General features: G+C 44.1%; 1 protein-coding gene across 1 annotated transcript; it reads left to right on the top strand.

Moving 5' to 3' along the window:
• The first annotated feature begins 10406 nt into the window (after positions 1–10406).
• On the top strand, positions 10407–13234 carry LOC109755863 (polycomb group protein FIE1-like). The gene is made up of 10 exons (XM_045231275.2): positions 10407–10559; positions 10647–10739; positions 11159–11234; positions 11320–11399; positions 11497–11568; positions 11793–11852; positions 12007–12103; positions 12457–12520; positions 12641–12700; positions 12896–13234. Exons 1-10 carry the CDS (start codon positions 10473–10475, stop codon positions 12969–12971), a joined length of 765 nt encoding a protein of 254 aa, XP_045087210.2. The 5' UTR covers positions 10407–10472; the 3' UTR covers positions 12972–13234.
• The last annotated feature ends 3440 nt before the right edge of the window (positions 13235–16674 follow it).

The raw sequence follows: 16674 nt of genomic DNA, 5'->3' as shown, positions 1-16674 counted from the left end.
AGCAACATGCAAACTCTATCACCTCTCCATCATCCATACAATTCTACATCACAATTATTTGATTTGAGTACTTTACTAGTATAATAAATAGGTTGTATTTGGCACAAACTAAGAGAGGATTGATTGCGAGAAAGTTGAAATGAAGTTGAGAACACATATGAATAGGAGAGACCGGGAAAGAAGCAAATGTTTGTCCTGCATGGAGATAAACCTCCTGATGCCCTCATCCATGTCTCCATATCCGTCCTAGGCGTGGTACAGTTGGACGATGTGCCAGCTGGTCCATCGTTACCAGTTTGCTTAAGTCATCATCTCAACAAGCTACAACATGACCTGGAGCCCTCCATTTTGTTTTCTTTCCCAATTTGTATCTCGGCTTCAACTTACCATGACTCATTTGGTGGAACGATGGGATATGGTGGCAAATAAAACCTTTTTTCTTTTGACTTGCAGCCTTGACATTGACGACTTCCATAGCTGAAATAATGCTCCGAATGTATTTATTTTGAGTACAATTTTTTGTTTAGCTGTTTGGTGCCAAATCCATAGCTGAAATAATGCTCGACACTTGACACCACCGCAAGTTATGATGCACTGATTGATCGAGCAGGCCACTCATTGGTTTATTCGTGGCATGTGTGTCCGTGAGTGCATCAATTTCTTCCTTCGATCTCATGCTTGTGCGAGTGACTTGGATCAAGGCTGTTCACACCTACCTGTAGATACTCGTCTCGTTCCAAAAAAAGAGGAAAAAACATCAAGTGGTTGATTAGTGCAGTAGGTTTAACACAAATGAGTCAAGGAGTTTTACATCGACATGGTCACATGGACCTGAAAACCCGACTGCGGCAGAAAGAACAGAAAAGAGAGAGATGGTTGATCAAGAACTTCCCCTAATCTAGCTACTAATCCCTGAGAACTATCTGCAAGCGAGATCAATCTCTTCCTCCATCATCTCGATCGTATCATCACTATCGTAATGAGCATCGTGCGCTCTCCGCTCCGGTCTTCCTGGGATGCTCCTTTCCCTTCTTGTCATCGCTGTTCATTTGGGCGAACTCGGCCGGGTAGATTTTCTTGCATTTGGTTGCTAGTTTTTTCTTTTTTTAGAAAAGGAGGATGATCCCCGGCCTCTATATCTGGAAGATGCATGCAGCCACTTTATTAATTATTCACAAAGACCTTATAAAGTAATACATCAATATGTCTGAAGCCGCCATCTTGACAACATGTGTCACTACACACATATCCAATGATGAAGGGGTTGAGGAAGTGTTGCTAGTTATTTGGTTGCTAGTTGGGCGAGCTATTTTAGACATCGACGACCCCTTTCCGTCCAGCCGCGCTAGCTCGTCCACAACGTGGGGGACAAAACTCCACTGCTCCGCCACTCCACTGATATCCTACAAGAGAAGGCTGAGCACGATCAGCTGAGAGTATACACATTACTAGTACGATATAGAAAAGGATTTAGAATACATGTCTGGGACATTTGTGTTCACCAATGCAAACATACTAACAATAAGTCAATGGCAGTTCGACAAAGGTATCAATGATTGCCATCTAGGCGAGGCATGCAACATTTAAAATGTTTTCAGGTTACTTAAAAACGCTACCTCTGTCCGCATGTGTGCTAACTAAATCACTAAGATGTAGTACACTCTTTGTTGATAATTGAAAGTAACAGACAATTAACTTGAACGACCTGCATATATCTGAATAAAGAGTGGTGTTGTATTCCTTACATTGCCTTGCTCAAGGGATTAAATGGCATCCTGCAGACAATGATAACCCCTTTAGCAGCTATTGCTTTCAGTTCGTTTGGCTCTCGCTATCAGACAAGAAGGCAGGCAAGTCAGGCATAACATCAATCATCATTCCCCATATATTAAAGTACACTACTGCAGAATACTGCTAAAGCAACACATGAATCAAAGGCCCTTCAATCAAATTGTGTGCGATGCATGAATCGCAAACGGTATAGTAATAAAACTGTCACCAATAAAATGAATTGTGCGCGATGGCGGAGACATCAAGCACAATTTAGATTAGAGTTGCATGTGTAATACGTGGCATATGGTTGCTCCGTACGAACTGTTTGCGATGAGTCAGAACAACAGAAACGATCAGTCAGATCAAGGTGTGTGTGCGAGATACGGCATACAGTTCACTTCGATGAACTGTTTGCGATTAGCCAACACAACAAAAACGACCAGCCAGATCAAGGTGTGTGCAATATACGGCATACAGTTCACTCGGATAAACTGTTTGCCATGAGCCAAAATGAACACAAACGATTCAGCTTAATAAGATGTGTCAGTACTCAGAAATGTGTGGAAAGAATGATAATAACATAGACAATTACTGCTAATAAGCCGTATGTGTTGTGGTCAAACGCTTGCTAGTATACAATTGTCAGCGATTGATGAAACCATCACCGACGGATTCCCTAGTTTAGTCCGTGTGCGATGTGATTTGCTCTGCCTACAGAAGTATAACATATATACTTATAAGAACATGGTTGCATAACCAAATTAAACATCTAATTACATAAGTGATTATACAAATAATATTTGCACACACCAAAGTAAACCATTACATGCATAATAAACTAGGAGAAACGATCATCTAATCATCTACTTCTTGTCACGCTTGCCACCACTGCTCTGCTTGTGGCTTGATCCCTTGCCGTCTACAGTAAGGAGGCACTTCCTCATGTCAACGATCCACATGTGCATCTCTTAGCATGTGTACACACCCTTGGCCGCGAACTTGAGGTGATCTTCATCCAGTCTCCGCACCCATGCCTTAAGCCAGACCGCAAGATTTTTCTTGCTAGCATCTGCAGTAGGGGGCAATGATGGCCACGGCGAGGTCAACCAGAGAGGCCTTCTGCTTAATATTTCCCTAGATCCTATAGTGGCCACGAATGTCGACAAGCTTCTAGCAGGCCAAGACCAAAGTCTAGAGCACGTGTACATCATCGATGGCGTCCACTGTAGCGAACTTGTAGTCGGGGCTGTTGACAAACTTGGAGAAATGCTCGCAAGGCCTTGTGGCTCAAGATGGCAACGGGGATGAAACCCATCGGGTTTTGCCTTCCCAAACCCATCCCCACGAGAAAATCATAAACCCGTCCCCGACCCCATCACCTTGTGCGGGGCTAGTTTTCTGCCCGTCCCCTAAACCCATCGGGTTTCGGGGAACCCACGGGGAACCCATGATAAAATCATAATATTTAAACAAACATAGTGGCGACAAAGAATAACATTTCAGCAGCAAAACAAGCACATTTCAGCAGCATAACTTGAGTAAATTTCAACAAAAAAAAAATAGATGGTTCAACAGCTATATAAGTTCTGAAATAGAACTTATAGTTCACAAATCACTTTAAAGTTGGAATCATCATGGCATCTTTCACATCCCCAAGCCTCCAAATGATCATCTTCAAATCTTCCAATGCCAAATCAAAGTGCCAAGTCCTAGGGAAGATCAAAACTCGCTCAAGCTAAAGTTAAACATGAGAAAAATATGCAGATTAGTATATGAAATTTGCAAGTACCTGTACTTCACCTGCATTCCCTCTTGAATGTCTTGAAGACAACTCCAAAATCTTTGTCCTTATTCATTGTCAGCATCTATGAGAATCAAATAAGTAGTAATGAACATCTTATGAAACATTGCAACAAGATAATGATAAACTTTATGATGATATGTAAAGAAAGACACACCTTTATATTTGTTTCTTATCCAATCTTGTGAACACATCAAGGCCTCTAAGATTTCAGGGGTAAGATGACTACGGCGGTAAAAAAATAATGTAATTTCGCAGGTATTGCCAGGTTTCGGGTTCGGGGACTACCGAAACGGGTGTAAACCCATGAAACGTGTCGGGTTGTATAATGTGCCCAACAACAGCCCCGCGGGGATGAAAAGATGCCCATCCCCATCCCCTAATAGGGTAAAAACCCACGGGGATGCGGGTTTCGGGGCCCCATTGCCATCTTGACTTGTGGCCCAGGAGTAGTGGTAGACGAGGATGTGATGGCGCGCGCACAACTGGGCGACGACAACCTTCTGATAATACCTGAGATGACCGTTAGTGTACTTGAGGTCAATGACGACCACTTTGTACTTGTCATCCTGAGCAAGCAACTGCTCCATGGTGTTGATGGAGTCCTCCACCGCGGGCGGGTCATTGGTGTACACCATCGAGAGGTCCTTCTCTCTCACGTGGGTCTTCACTTGATACACGTCGAACTCCATTGGAGCGCCACTAGATATCCTCTCTGTATATGTCGTCCTGGGTGTGCTTGTTTGTATTATGGGACGCGATCAAAAGGTTGAAGTAACTAAGGTTATAATAGCCGTGGGAATAAATGACCAATTTAGCAGGTTTACTAGTTTCCTATTAATACTTCCAGTATCAAGCAAATTCACATTTCATATCGAACAACAGTTTGCCACTATCATATATTTTAACATCACAGTACGATAGCTACGCGAAAATAGCACAGTACAACATATAGCTAGTTCACCTCAATAAGCACAAGGTATGTTGAGCATAATAGTAGAACAATATATTCATTTCTCTAATCGACTGATGCATGATCAGCCAAATTCGTCTTCTCCACATCTGCTTTCAGCTCAGTAAGAACCTATTTTGCACTGTTCAACTGGGAAAGTGCCTCCTCCTTCGCAAACATCATCTTAGCAAAGTCTAATTTAAAAAATATCTGAACTCATTCTGTGCGGGATGGCAAGAAGATCTCACAGGGCTTTTCCAACGAAATCGTCTGTATTAGCTCCCCCGATCGCATATGAGCATGTGCGCTAAGCGTTTCTGGGTCATTTGGGATGGACCCCCCGTTGCACACATAAGCAAGGCGATGGTTTAAAACTCTGTCGCAGAAAGGGGGTAAAAACCGTTTGTATAGGACGTCGCTGCACCAGTGGATACCCCCTAGTCAAAAGTTGATTCTTAAACATCAACAGTTTGTGTACTCCCCATACATAAGAAAAAGACCAATGCGGAAAGTAGGGCTTTTACCCACGTTGGGGGCCTAACCAGGTAGATCATGTGAGCCTTTTTATTTGTGTTCTAGATCCACCGAAACCTGGGGTAATGTTCCCATGACTACGATTCCGCGTACTCGTTCTAGTAGTGTTTTTAGGACCCGATGAAAAATTCCTCAATAACTAGCACCGACCGTGGGATTCTAATGATACCAGATCGGATCTATGTCTTCATTTTTATTTTCATCATCAGATAATGAGTTACTAAGAATAATGGCACATTGCAAGGTCACCGAGGAGAAAATCCATGGGTCACACCAGGCAAAGACGTGCTCGATGCTCTTTTTGTTTGGCAGAAATCCAGACTCGGGGAAGGAGTACCGCGATTCACGTATCCTACACTAACCGGTTTGATAACTTGTGCAGGAATAGAAAGCTTCCAAGATCCATGAAGGGAGGATGTTACAATTGACGAAGGTTTCTAGGGTAAATCAGAATATCCAGCTTGGAAGTTTATCAACAGTTTGGAAAACGGAGGTCTGAAGCAGGATTTGTGCTACCACTAATCCATATACAAATCAATTATGTTGATTAATAGTACATTCTATACTATATACATCTTTTCTTTATCTTTATATCTTTATATCTTTATATACTACTATAGTACACGAACTTTTGAATATTTGAATCTACCATGGCCTCACCTATTTTACCCGCCACTAGCATAATCAATTCACTTGTAGCCGTAGGATCTATTAGATCCAACGGCTCATGTTACAAGGATTCGCTACTCACAGTGTTCCCGCCAATCCAAAAACAGCACTAGCTCCTTCTAGAAAACTCCACAAACCACAGTAAAATCCAGCCTCTGGTAAATCGATGCTTGCCAACCTCCTTTTGCCTGGATGGGTGGATGTGTGGAGCAAATGGATTGGTGGTCCCCATCACGGTGGAGCCTTGGAGGCGTGGAGCGTGGCACCTGCTGACGTCTGCTGCGCGGCCGGATGCGAGCGTCGCCGTGCCTGCTGAGGAACCCTGCCAGATGCGCGAGGTCGTGCGCTACGCCGGAGCCATGGCTGCCCTTGAGTCGGGGTTCGGGGGGTCAGGTGCTGGGACGGAATCTGATTGATGTGAAAGGATGTGGCACTGTGGCTGCAAGCAGGTGCTCTGCTCGACGGCAGAGGAAGCGTGACGTGACCTTTTTTTCTTTTTCTTTTTGCGAGCAGCGTGATGTGGCCTGGTGTTAGCGATTTTCTTTCGAGAACATGGTGTTATCATTTTTAAAACTGGATGGAGTGGCTATAGCTGGTCCAATGTCAGGCTTCATGGCCCGTATGACTGTGTAATAGCCAAAAATCGTATTTCAGATGAGACAGGAAGGCAGAAGGCAAGTCAAGAGAGAGAGAGGGGGGCAAGACTTTTCACGGTTCACACACGTCAAAATATGCTACCATGCATATACACGTACTCCCTCCGTTTCTAAATATAAGTCTTTTTAGACATTTCACTAGATGGCTATATACGAAGCAAAATGAGTGAATCTAAACTTTAAAATATGTCTACATACATCCGTATGTAGTTCCCTAGTGAAACCTTTAAAAAGACTTATATTTAGAAACGGAGGGAGTATATGTGAACATACATACATTTTTTGGCAATTGTTTTTGGATATGCGACCTTTAATAATTCTTGCCTAGTTGCATTCCATCTACGTCCAAGTGATGTACTGCCACCGTTCCGTTTCTAAATGTAAGTCTTTGCAGAGATTCCACTATGTATCACATACAGATGTATATAGATGCATTTTAGAGTGTAGATTCATTTATTTTGCTTCGTATATATAGATATAGGCCCTGTTTGGTTCAGCTTTTATCGACGGATTCCGCTGCCGCGCAGCAGAATCTGAACCAAAGGGCGAACCTAGCAGAATCCGATTTCAGAAATTCGCTGCAAAAATCTGAACCAAAACCGGAAGCAACCCAGGACGTGCTTTCCAAAATCTGATTCCGCTGCGGGCCAAAATCTGAAAAAGCTGTATCAGATGGTTTGTCAAATGACCTACATCTTTTTCACATCAGGTTTTCCACAACTTTTTTTCCACAACACATTTTTCACAGCTGCTTTTAGAAATCCACAGCCGAACCAAACAGGGCCATAGTCCATAGTGGAATCACTAAAAAGACATATACTTCTCTCGTCCCTAAATATAAGTCTTTTTTTAGAGATTCCACTATAAAGACTACATTCAGATGTATATAGACCCCTTTTAGAGTATATGTTCACCTATTTTGCTTCGTGTGTAGTCTATACTGTGATCTCTTAAAAGACTTACTTTTTTCGAAATGAAGGACTTAAAAGACTTATATTTAGGAACGAAGGGAGTAAAATGCATGGATGTGATCATTTTCTTTCTCTTTTGTTTTTCCGGGGAAGTGGTGATCATTTTCTAAACATAATATGATCCCATGATGTGAACTGCCACTTTGTGAATATTGCCTGCAAGTCTGCAGGTTTGTAAAACTACTAACCAAAATTATGTGAGATATTTTTCGCAATTTAAGAAAGTGGAAATATATCTGAACATTGTAAAGTTTGTAAAGTAACTAACAACCTAAATTATATGACATATTTTTGGCAATTTAAGAAAGTGGGAATTTGTTAGGACGTTGTAACTCGGCACGAGGTTGCAAAGATAAAACAATTGATGTAGAAAGTGCTCAGTTTGTATTGCAGCACACCCACCATGTGCAATGTGGGCCACTAGCCTAGGCCACGGATCTTCCTGATCACCCGTCGACCCCGTCCAGGTAAGTATCTGAATTGCTTCTTGTTCATCTGAAGATATTTAATTAATAATGCCCACGTGCAAAGCACGTGCCTTCGGCTAGTAAGCTACAAATACAAAAAGTAGTGAATAACTTCAATGTAGGGACTAGATGCACGCCAAAGTTTAACGAGTACTTTTAGAGATCTAGCTACTTGTATAATCCTTATCAGATTAGGGTAGTGCAATCAATGGGAGTTTAATCCAGTTTCTATTTATCGAAATGACCTTTATAGATGATGAAAAATCCATGGTTTCATTCCACAACATTCTATAAGGTGTTGGGCCCAAGTAACAGGTAGGCCCATGAAAATAACAGGCCCATGAACACATATTTTGATCAGCTAGTTCTGAAACCCTAAATTTCAGTTATATAAACACAAACATACACCACAACATACAATTCATTCCATCCGCTGCCGCCGCCGCCAACATCCTTCACTACAGGTATCCATTATCTTCCTCGTGTTCCTCCTCTCCGGTTGTCTTGTTGTTATCGCACCTTAACACTTACCCGATTTCATCGAACGGTGACATCTCATTGCCTTATTCAACTTTGACCATCTTTGCTTTGTGGTTACAGCCGCACATGTGGATCTGAGACTCCCCTGAAGGAAAATCGACGCTTTCTTCCATATCCGACAAAGCATGTCAAACATACTGTACATGTTTAGTCTCGTTGTCTAGACAACTATCTAGAAAACCCCACACAACTACACCTTAGGCATCTTACCAAGGCCCCTTAGTCCAACTACTTGCTACGGCATGAGCACCCCGAACGATGTGACGCCGCTGATGGGGTCCAATGGCAAGTAAGTGGTACACGAAAAATATTGTTACTCCAAACATTTTTTTATTACTAAATCAAAGTAAATTTTATTTTCAGATCTATGTTATATAGTTCCTTTGGTTCCCAATCTAGTTATGGTATGTGGTTTATCGTCATTGATAACACAAATAGTTTTAGTATATCAGGTTATTTTCAAAAAACATATTTTACTTTAGTATGAGTGATTTTCCTCACAGTGGGAAATTTGATTACTCAACTTTTTAAGTGAAGTTGAAGCAAAATCCAGGTATATCAACTTGTTGAACAATTGTTCAGTTCTGTGAAAAAGAAAGATTTGGATGTAATTTTTTTTTTTTGCTGCGAATGGATGTGAATCCGGTTGCAGAATGCAGTAGCCCCATCTGAGTTACAGTACAAATCCAGTTGTAACCTGTGTACGTATATAATTAAATGTTTGCTATTGATATACTCGTGTCCCTATTTGCAATTTGAAAACCCAATTACTGTACTACATTAAAGGTTTGCCAAAAATGGAAGATGTAAATCCAAGTGTAAACTGCAGGTGCCCGTTTAATTGCTTTTATTGATACAGCAAAGTTTTGTAGTATCCACTTGATTCTTTCCTAATTTGATTTTCGTAAGAAGAAAATGTAAATCTGATTTCCACGCGGTGCTTAAACCCCAAATCTCTCAACTCTGAAGCGCGACGACAACGCCTGAGGTCGACACGCGCCGGAGGTCACAGCGCCGCCCCATCCCACCCGCCCAAGCCCCCGCCGCCGCTGCCACGAAAGCGCCGGCCGAGAGGAAGGGTAGGGGGAAGGGGAAGGGGAAGGCGGCGGTGGAGGAGGAGGAGGCGCCAGAGCCCCAGCCTCTCCCGGCGCCCATCACGAGGCTGGTCCCGGTGCAGGGGTTAGGGTGCGAGGCGGCGGTGGGGTCGCTGGTGCCCAGCGGGAGCCGGGAGTTCAAGCTCTGCAGCAAGCACACTGAGGGCAAGCATCCGCTCCACGCCATCGGCTTCAACTTCGCCGACGCCCGCTACTACGACGTCTTCGCCACCGCCGGCGGCAATCGTGTAAGCCTTTTGTGGTTGCCCGCTCGCTCGATCTTTGCTCTGTCTTTAGATTTGGGTATGTTCTTAATCGTGTTGATCTTGCAGGTGACGACGTACCGTGGCCTCCCCGACGGTAACTTGGCTGTTCTGCAAGCATACATTGATGCGGACGTAAGCTCCATTGCAATCTCTAGAATCTTCAGTTTCTCATATTAGTTGTACTATCTCTGAGGCTGATGAGGTCTGCATCTTATCTCAGGATGCTCAGTCATTCTACACTCTGAGCTGGGCTTCTGACCTTGCCGGCACACCACTGCTAGTGGCAGCAGGAAGCAATAGGGTCATTCGGGTCATCAACTGTGCCACCGGGAAGTTGTTTAAGGTATAATAGTGCCAGAGTTTTCTACTTCGTTATTGTGGCCAATATGTATGAAGTTTCACACTTTCACTTGCATCAATCTACTATTCAGCTGCTTATTTGATGTCCTTTCTGAAAACAGTTGCTTATTTGATAATTGTTGGTTTCCCTGTATTGTCCATTCGAGATGATGATTTGGATTTTTAGGAAAAGTTATGTTTCTGCTATGCAGTAGCTTATTTTTCTCCAAAAGAGATTGTAGATGTCAAATACTTTAGTACGTCTAGGCTCTAGCATGGTGAAAACATGCACAACCTAGCAGATCTATTCTTCTGAGGTAGTAATGAAACTGGGCATATATATGACGATTCAATATCCTAAACTAATGATTACGAACGTGGAGTAAGTTTCTTATTTCGTCTTACAAATCATGCAGAGTCTTATTGGCCATGGTGGTTCAATAAATGAGATAAGAACTCAACCATTGAAGCCTTCGCTCTTCATTTCTGCAAGCAAGGTTGGCAAATAACCTGGTGTGGTGCTGGATATATATACCTATGCCTTTTACCTTTCTGATGCAGTTTATATATATGGCCTTATATAGGACGAGTCTGTTAGGCTATGGAATGTCCATACAGGGATCTGCATCTTGATTTTTGCTGGAACAGGAGGTCACCGTCATGATGTATTGAGTGTTGTAAGTTACACCTACCTGGCTAGTGACATTGTTTTATATTACCACTCACTTCGCTGCCCGAAGATATGTTTGGATTGTGGCCAAAAGCTATCCTACCAATATTTTGTTCATAATAAAAAACTTGGTCGTTGTTAGGATCATGGCCAATTTTCTGGCATGCCAATGCTCGTTTGGCCACCCTAGTTCAGTTTTCTTACAAATGTTGGACAAATCATGGGCTAGCAAAATCTTCACCAAAATTATAGCTAGCCAAATATTTGGCAAGGCTATCTTGGGCTAAATCCGAACACACTCTAAATATAGCTGTCTTCCAGCAACTGGCATTATTGAGTGGATCAAATTTTAGTTCGTATCACTGGAAAATAAAACATGTTATCTCGGCACTAACTGTCCTTTCATTCATACTCCCGTTATATCAGGACTTCCACCCTTCTGATATGCACCAAATTGCCAGTTGTGGCATCGATAATACTGTGAAAATCTGGTCAATGAAAGGTTAGCGAACCATTTCATCAATCTTGCTTCCTATTTACATTTTATTACTGCTGATCACTGACATGGTTTGTTAATGTTGTCATAGAATTTCGGCCATACGTGCAGAAATCCTTTACATGGACTGACCTTCCATCAAAATTTCCAACAAAAGTTGTCCAATTTCCGGTATGTTAAGAATCTCTCATCTTTGAACCTGTTATTATGCAAACTTTTAGTATTGTTCTTAACCCTCTCAGCATCGTGCTGATCTATCCCCTTTCAGCTTATGACTTGCGTGGTGCATTCTAACTATGTTAACTGTACTAGGTGGCTTGGTGACTTCATCCTGTCGAAGGTAAATTGCTCGTTTTTGTAGGAGAGACGAATTAGTGTGAACACAATGTTAGAATGCTTACTGGAATACTGGTGCAAAATTTCAGACTATACCTGAAACCTGTAATATCATACTTTACAGTCTTTTTTTATATCAAATATTAGTGTTGCCACCTGTTTTTCAATGCTGATTTCATTATTCCTGAAGGATGAAAACATCTGATCTGCTTCGCCTTGAACTTGCAGAGTGTTGAAAATGAAATTGTTCTGTGGGAGCCAAAAACAAAAGAGCAGGGTCATGGCGAGGTGATGCAGTTTTACTTTTAAAGAACTGTAGGGCTTAACAAATTATACTTTTGTACTGATCCAAACTAGTTCTGGTTGTGCTCCTTTGTTTATAAAAATGATGCCGGCCATACTATGTGCCTTCATCTGAAGTGATTCTTCATTCCATATGCAGGGTAGCATTGATGTTCTTCAGAAGTACCCTGTGCCCGATTGTGACATTTGGTGTATCAAATTCTCATGTGATTTTCACTTCAATCAATTAGCAATAGGTAACACTTTATATTGAAATTATTATCTGCAGACATATTTCTGTATTTTACTCTTATGTGATTGTCAACAAGTTTCTGAGGATGGCCGTACTTGTACACGTGGAAAACTGATACTCCCTCCGTCCGAAAATACTTGTCGGAGAAATAAATGTATCTAGATGTATTTTAATTCTAGATACATCCATTTTCATCCGTTTATGTGACAAGTAATTCCGGACGGAGGGAGTATTTGTAGAAAACGTGCTTGTGGCTAATCGTTTGCTCATAAATGAACTCATCTACATGCACCCGATCAGGGTTAGATGAAATTCAAAAAGTATAACTCTTGTGGTTAATCGTTTTCTCGTAAACAGGCAACCGCGAAGGCAAAATCTATGTGTGGGATGTGCAGACGTGCCCTCCTGAGCTAATTACCATGTAAGTTTCACCAAGCAAGTTCAGCTATTCCCAGTTTCTCCTCCTCTGCATGTTGTGGTGGTGCACTGGTGCTAGCTACTAACTTGTATGTTCCTGCATGTACACATTGATAATTTCCAGGCTGAGTAGTCCGCAATGCAAAATGACAATAAGGCAGACTGCAGTGTCGTTTGATGGAAGGTACATCACCATATTCCGTTCGCCACCTCTGATCCAGTAGTACCTCTCTAGTATTTATTTTTCCTGTACTTTTATGGATATAGCCTCTCATCTGTGCTATGTGCATCCATCATAGTTTTTCTTCTTCCAAGTCTGGTTTTGGTGTTGGCGCATAAGAATTGTGTGTCACTCCTCTTCTTTTCTTCCATTCTTCAGCACGATCCTAGCCTGCGGCGAGGATGGCAGCATATACCGCTGGGACGAAGTGGAACATGAAGCTGCCAAAAATTGAAGCAACCAAAAACCACCGTGCCGTGCGGCCCCATGGCAATGCCAGCCAGTTTGAGCTTGAATTGGGGGGTTGTTGTGTGCTTACTTAGTCAGTGGTACTGGTACCCATCAGCCTTACTTAGTCGAGAAGCTGGGGTTTATGAGCTTATAATGTTGTAAGTTAGGATGTTGTTAATTCGATGATTTGCCGGATGTTTCAGTTCATTATGTTTGCTGTATCATGTACCGAATGTGGGAACTAAACTTAAGTCCTCGTTGCTACTAGTTTGTTGTGCATTCCCTTTGAGTTGCCTGAGCCTGCTGTTGCTGGCGTAACACATACCCAAACGAAACACTTTGTTGGGTGAAGAAGAACTTCATCACAATCCTGATGCTGGAATGGCCTGAATTTCTCCGGTCGGCTTGTTGTGCCGTCTTCGTGGTCTGTTTGGAACGCGTGAATTTTACAGGAACTCTGCTTGGGATGTAAATGACGCCCCAAGGCCCGTTTAGGCTTTGTACAATGCAAGGTGTTTAGGGGAGGTGCTTAGAGAAATAAACCAGACGTTCTCTAAGCACCGGTGCTTGTACATGGTAGACGCTTAGTTAGGTGTCTCTTCTATAAAAATAAGCACTGGTGCTTCAAAAAATCCAGTTTATTTTTCTAAGCATCCCCTAAGCACCTAGCATTGTATAAGGCCTTAGTAGCTCGATAGTTCATTTTCCTGGTAAAAACCATTCTTGAACTGTTAGACCAATAAGTGGGCTTATAAATGGCGCATTCCCTAAACTCCGCGGAAATTTGTCAAGAATTGTCCATTTCTGCATCAGTCGCGGAAGATTCATTCATGGATCTCTACTGGTTCCTCGTATTGTTCCTCAAGCCTTTCTTTTTTACCCTGATAAGTGTTGTTCGGAAGTTGACCCGTCTCTCTCTCCCCCCTCCCTCCCATGACGCTCCCGTGAGCGTCCGGGGGAAACCCTTGCCGCCCATCCCCCCTTCCTCCTCCGGTCCATCCCCCCCCCCCCCCCCCCCCCGTCACCGCCGGGCAAAGCCCGGCCGACGTACGCGGCGGTGGGGCCTCTCTTTCTCCTCTGCTCGCCCTCGAGGCTGGCGCGCGACGGCTTGGCGGGCAGAGGCGCTGGGCTTGCGTGCGGCGCGGCGGCGGGCGGTCGGGGCGGCGACGAGGACCTCTGGCGGCGGCGTGGTGATGCCCTAGGAGCCCGCAGGCGGTGCAGCGGCTGCGGGTGGCGTCTTCTTCACGTGGCCACGTGAGAGACGGTCCCGGCCAGATCTGGCCGATCTGGCGCCGGCGGGTCGTCGTGCTGCGGTGCTGCGTCCGGCCTGGGTCATGGGCGAGCTGCTATGCCGTTGCATGTGCTGGTGGAGCTGGTGGCGTGGCAGTGGTGGTTCCTGTTGCGTGCTGCAAGGTGCCGGCGCGGGTGGCGACCAGTTCAGGGGCGTTGGGCCTAGCCGGACCCTGCAGCGGCACGGGCCTCAGTTGGCTTGGGCTGCGGGCGGCTTCCTCTACCATGGTCCTCGACTGGTGGAGGGGGCGGTGCAACGGCGGTGGTGCGACTCTCTCCATTCCTTTACTCGAAACACTCCGGCCTTGCCACGGGTGTGCTTTGGGGTGGAAAGGAGCGGCCTTTCTCCTTTGCCAAGCGGCGGCGCGGTGGTTCGTGTCGAGGATGGCGGGTTGGTCGTGGATGTGGGGAGGCGGCCCTGGTGGTGGTTGCCACAGTGCTTGTGGGCGGAGCCCATGGCTCGGATGCTGGCCAGCTATCATGGCCATGAGGGCGGCGTGGTGGCTGATGATTGACAGTCGGTGGTGGTGGTACAGCCGTGCCCGTACTTGTTTCGGTGTTGGATCATGCGAACTGGGGTGAAAACCCGGTAACGGTGCCCGTGGGCGTCGCCTCCTTCCTGAAGGCATCGTCGCGGCTACTCAATCCTCTCCGAGACACTCCGGGTGAAATCCCAAATCAATTCGATCGGGCGGTGACGGCGCTCTGTCGTGTCCTTCATGAAAGCACCGCTTTGGAGGCCTCGGCTAGTCGATGTTCGGCTATGCTTCATTTACCTCAAGTGGTGCTTTGTTGCTTATCTTTCGTTTGCTTGGTGGTATCTGGATGTAAAAGCTTCAACATCTATGTATCTAGCCTAGAGTGTGGTGGTGTCGTGTTTGTATCCGGATGGTTGTTGTGGTCAGTGCTTGCGAGCCTTTTTCTTGTGATAAGTGTTGTTCCTCAAGTCTTTCTATTCCCTTGTTAAATTTTTTGATGAACTTGTAAGTTGTCGTTATAATCACCTAGTTACATATGACGTTTGAGTAACCCCAAAGTCCACCGTACGGTAGGAAGTGACTAAGATACTCCCATGGTCTGAGAAAGTAAAACACATGCTAACGCTCTATGTTATAACAATTGATTTCATATGATATTATCTCAAAGTATAACAAACAAAATTGGGTTGATTCAATACGATCATTCTTCTAACATCGTACTCTCAATGTTCTTTCATGATTGTCTTTATACTTAATGATATCCTAAGATCGAGAAAACATGATCACCAACAACACTTGAGCCAGTCTTAGAGGCAAGACCCGGAACCTATATTTTACCGTTTATCATCTCACGCGTGCATATGAGTTTTTCACCGAATCACATATTCCATAGTCATAGTAGATATAGCATGAAATATAAATTCTTAATTATGAAAATAAAAATATAATAATACAATATTATAGCCTCTAGGGCATATTTCCAACATGGTTGTGGGGTGGGGTTTTTATACTGGGACCGCGTGTTGGAGATAACAAGACGCATAGTCCGGATAATCACATTTCTCCCCCACATATGGGATAGATTTGGGGGAGCCTGGACTGTCTAGATAATTGAATTTTGGGGAGCCCGCTGGACACCTATTTGACGTCCGAAGTAGCCTGAACATACGAGGGAGAAAAATGAGTCGCGGACTTGAAAACGATCTTAATCATTTATTTGATTCATTAATTTGCATCGTAGCCCATAGCAACGCACGGACGTTCTTCTAGTATGCTTTGGTTGTGTGTCACTAGTATGGCTTGGTTGTGTGTCAGCTGTCTGGTTGGAGAGGAGGTGCTGCATTCAAAGTGAACGGATGACCACCAACTCAAAACTTTAGAAGTAGGGAAGAAAAAGGAGAAAAACTCTAGTTGATTGGTGCAGAAGGTTCAACACAAAAGAATTAATGAGTTTTACGTGGACACGGTCAGATGGTAATGGACCTAATGACACCATGCAACCAAGAAACCCGACTGCAGGGTACGATACCCTGAGAAAGTCGATCAAAATCACCGAACCAAAAAAAACCAACGGAAACAGCAAAAACAACAACAAAAAAAGAGGCATGGTCAAGAACAGAGCACAAACTCCACTGAAACTCAGTGATAAATGGCCGACAAGGCCGCTGTGGTGCACCACCACTTCACAGAGCTGCTGGACACGGTGCGTACAAGGGGACGAACTCTAAACTGGGATGCCATTGAGCTGCCACGAATACAGAACGAGGGATTGGACAACCCTTTCTCAGAAGCGGAGGTGTGGGAGGCGATCGTGGCATCGCCGGTGGAGAAGGCGCCGGGCCCTGACGGCTTCTCGGGCACGTTCTTCTAGGCCTGCTAGGGCACAATCAAGACCGATGTCATGGCCGTCTTCGACCACTTCTACAGGCTTGCTAGGGG

Source organism: Aegilops tauschii, chromosome 7 (assembly GCF_002575655.3).
Source record: "Aegilops tauschii subsp. strangulata cultivar AL8/78 chromosome 7, Aet v6.0, whole genome shotgun sequence".
NCBI lineage: Eukaryota > Viridiplantae > Streptophyta > Magnoliopsida > Poales > Poaceae > Aegilops > Aegilops tauschii.
The sequence above is the reverse complement of the archived record's forward strand: the minus strand, read 5'-3'. Positions and strand labels throughout refer to the sequence as shown.